At 62.7% G+C, this 616-nt stretch overlaps 1 protein-coding gene across 1 annotated transcript; it reads right to left on the bottom strand.

The window, feature by feature from the left end:
• Positions 1-302: 302 nt before the first annotated feature.
• Positions 303-575, bottom strand: EMIHUDRAFT_255855 (hypothetical protein; the record flags this gene model as incomplete). The annotated part of the gene is made up of 1 exon (XM_005770929.1): positions 303-575. A coding segment is annotated over one exon (273 nt), but the record flags the coding sequence as incomplete, so codon positions are not given.
• Positions 576-616: the final 41 nt, after the last annotated feature.

The following is a 616-nucleotide window of genomic DNA, read 5'->3' as shown; positions in this document are numbered from 1 at the left end:
AGCCGGTTGAGTTACTGGTTTCTTTGCCCAGGGGCCAGGCCTACGGCCCATGGCCATGCTGGATCAGCTGAGCAAGGTTTGTGGACAACAATCCTTTCATTGCTGTGATTCCGCGACTCCTGGTCCTGCCTGTAGCCTGATTGCTCGATGCTGTGTGACGCTGTGATCCCGACTCCCGCCCTGCCGTGGAGACCGCGTGGTGCGGAACAGTAGCTTTGATACACCTACACCTGATTCCCCGCTCACAAGCGACAACGGACCCACTCCCTGAGGGCTACACGTACAAGGCTCCCCGCCTCCCGTCATGTGATCCGGTTGAGCTTCTTGAAGCGGCCCATGTCCTCGCTGTCAAGCTTCTTCCAGGCAACGATTTGCTTGAAGATATGCGAGAGGACGTGGCGTGCATCGCGCTGCTCGGGCCGCAGCTGCGGCACCACCCCCAGTAGCTCCCCCGCCTCGCGAATGTAGTAGTCGAGGTCGCCGTCGTTGCACTTGTTGGTGAGGTGGGCGAGCCGCACCTTTTCGGAGGCGAACTGCTCGTCCAGGTCGAAGAGGTCCAGCGCGGGCGGCGGCGGCTCGCGCAGCGACGGCGGGAAGACGGCGGGCACGAGCGGCG

This window comes from Emiliania huxleyi, assembly GCF_000372725.1.
Source record: "Emiliania huxleyi CCMP1516 unplaced genomic scaffold EMIHUscaffold_3976, whole genome shotgun sequence".
NCBI lineage: Eukaryota > Haptophyta > Isochrysidales > Noelaerhabdaceae > Emiliania > Emiliania huxleyi.
The sequence above is the reverse complement of the archived record's forward strand: the minus strand, read 5'-3'. Positions and strand labels throughout refer to the sequence as shown.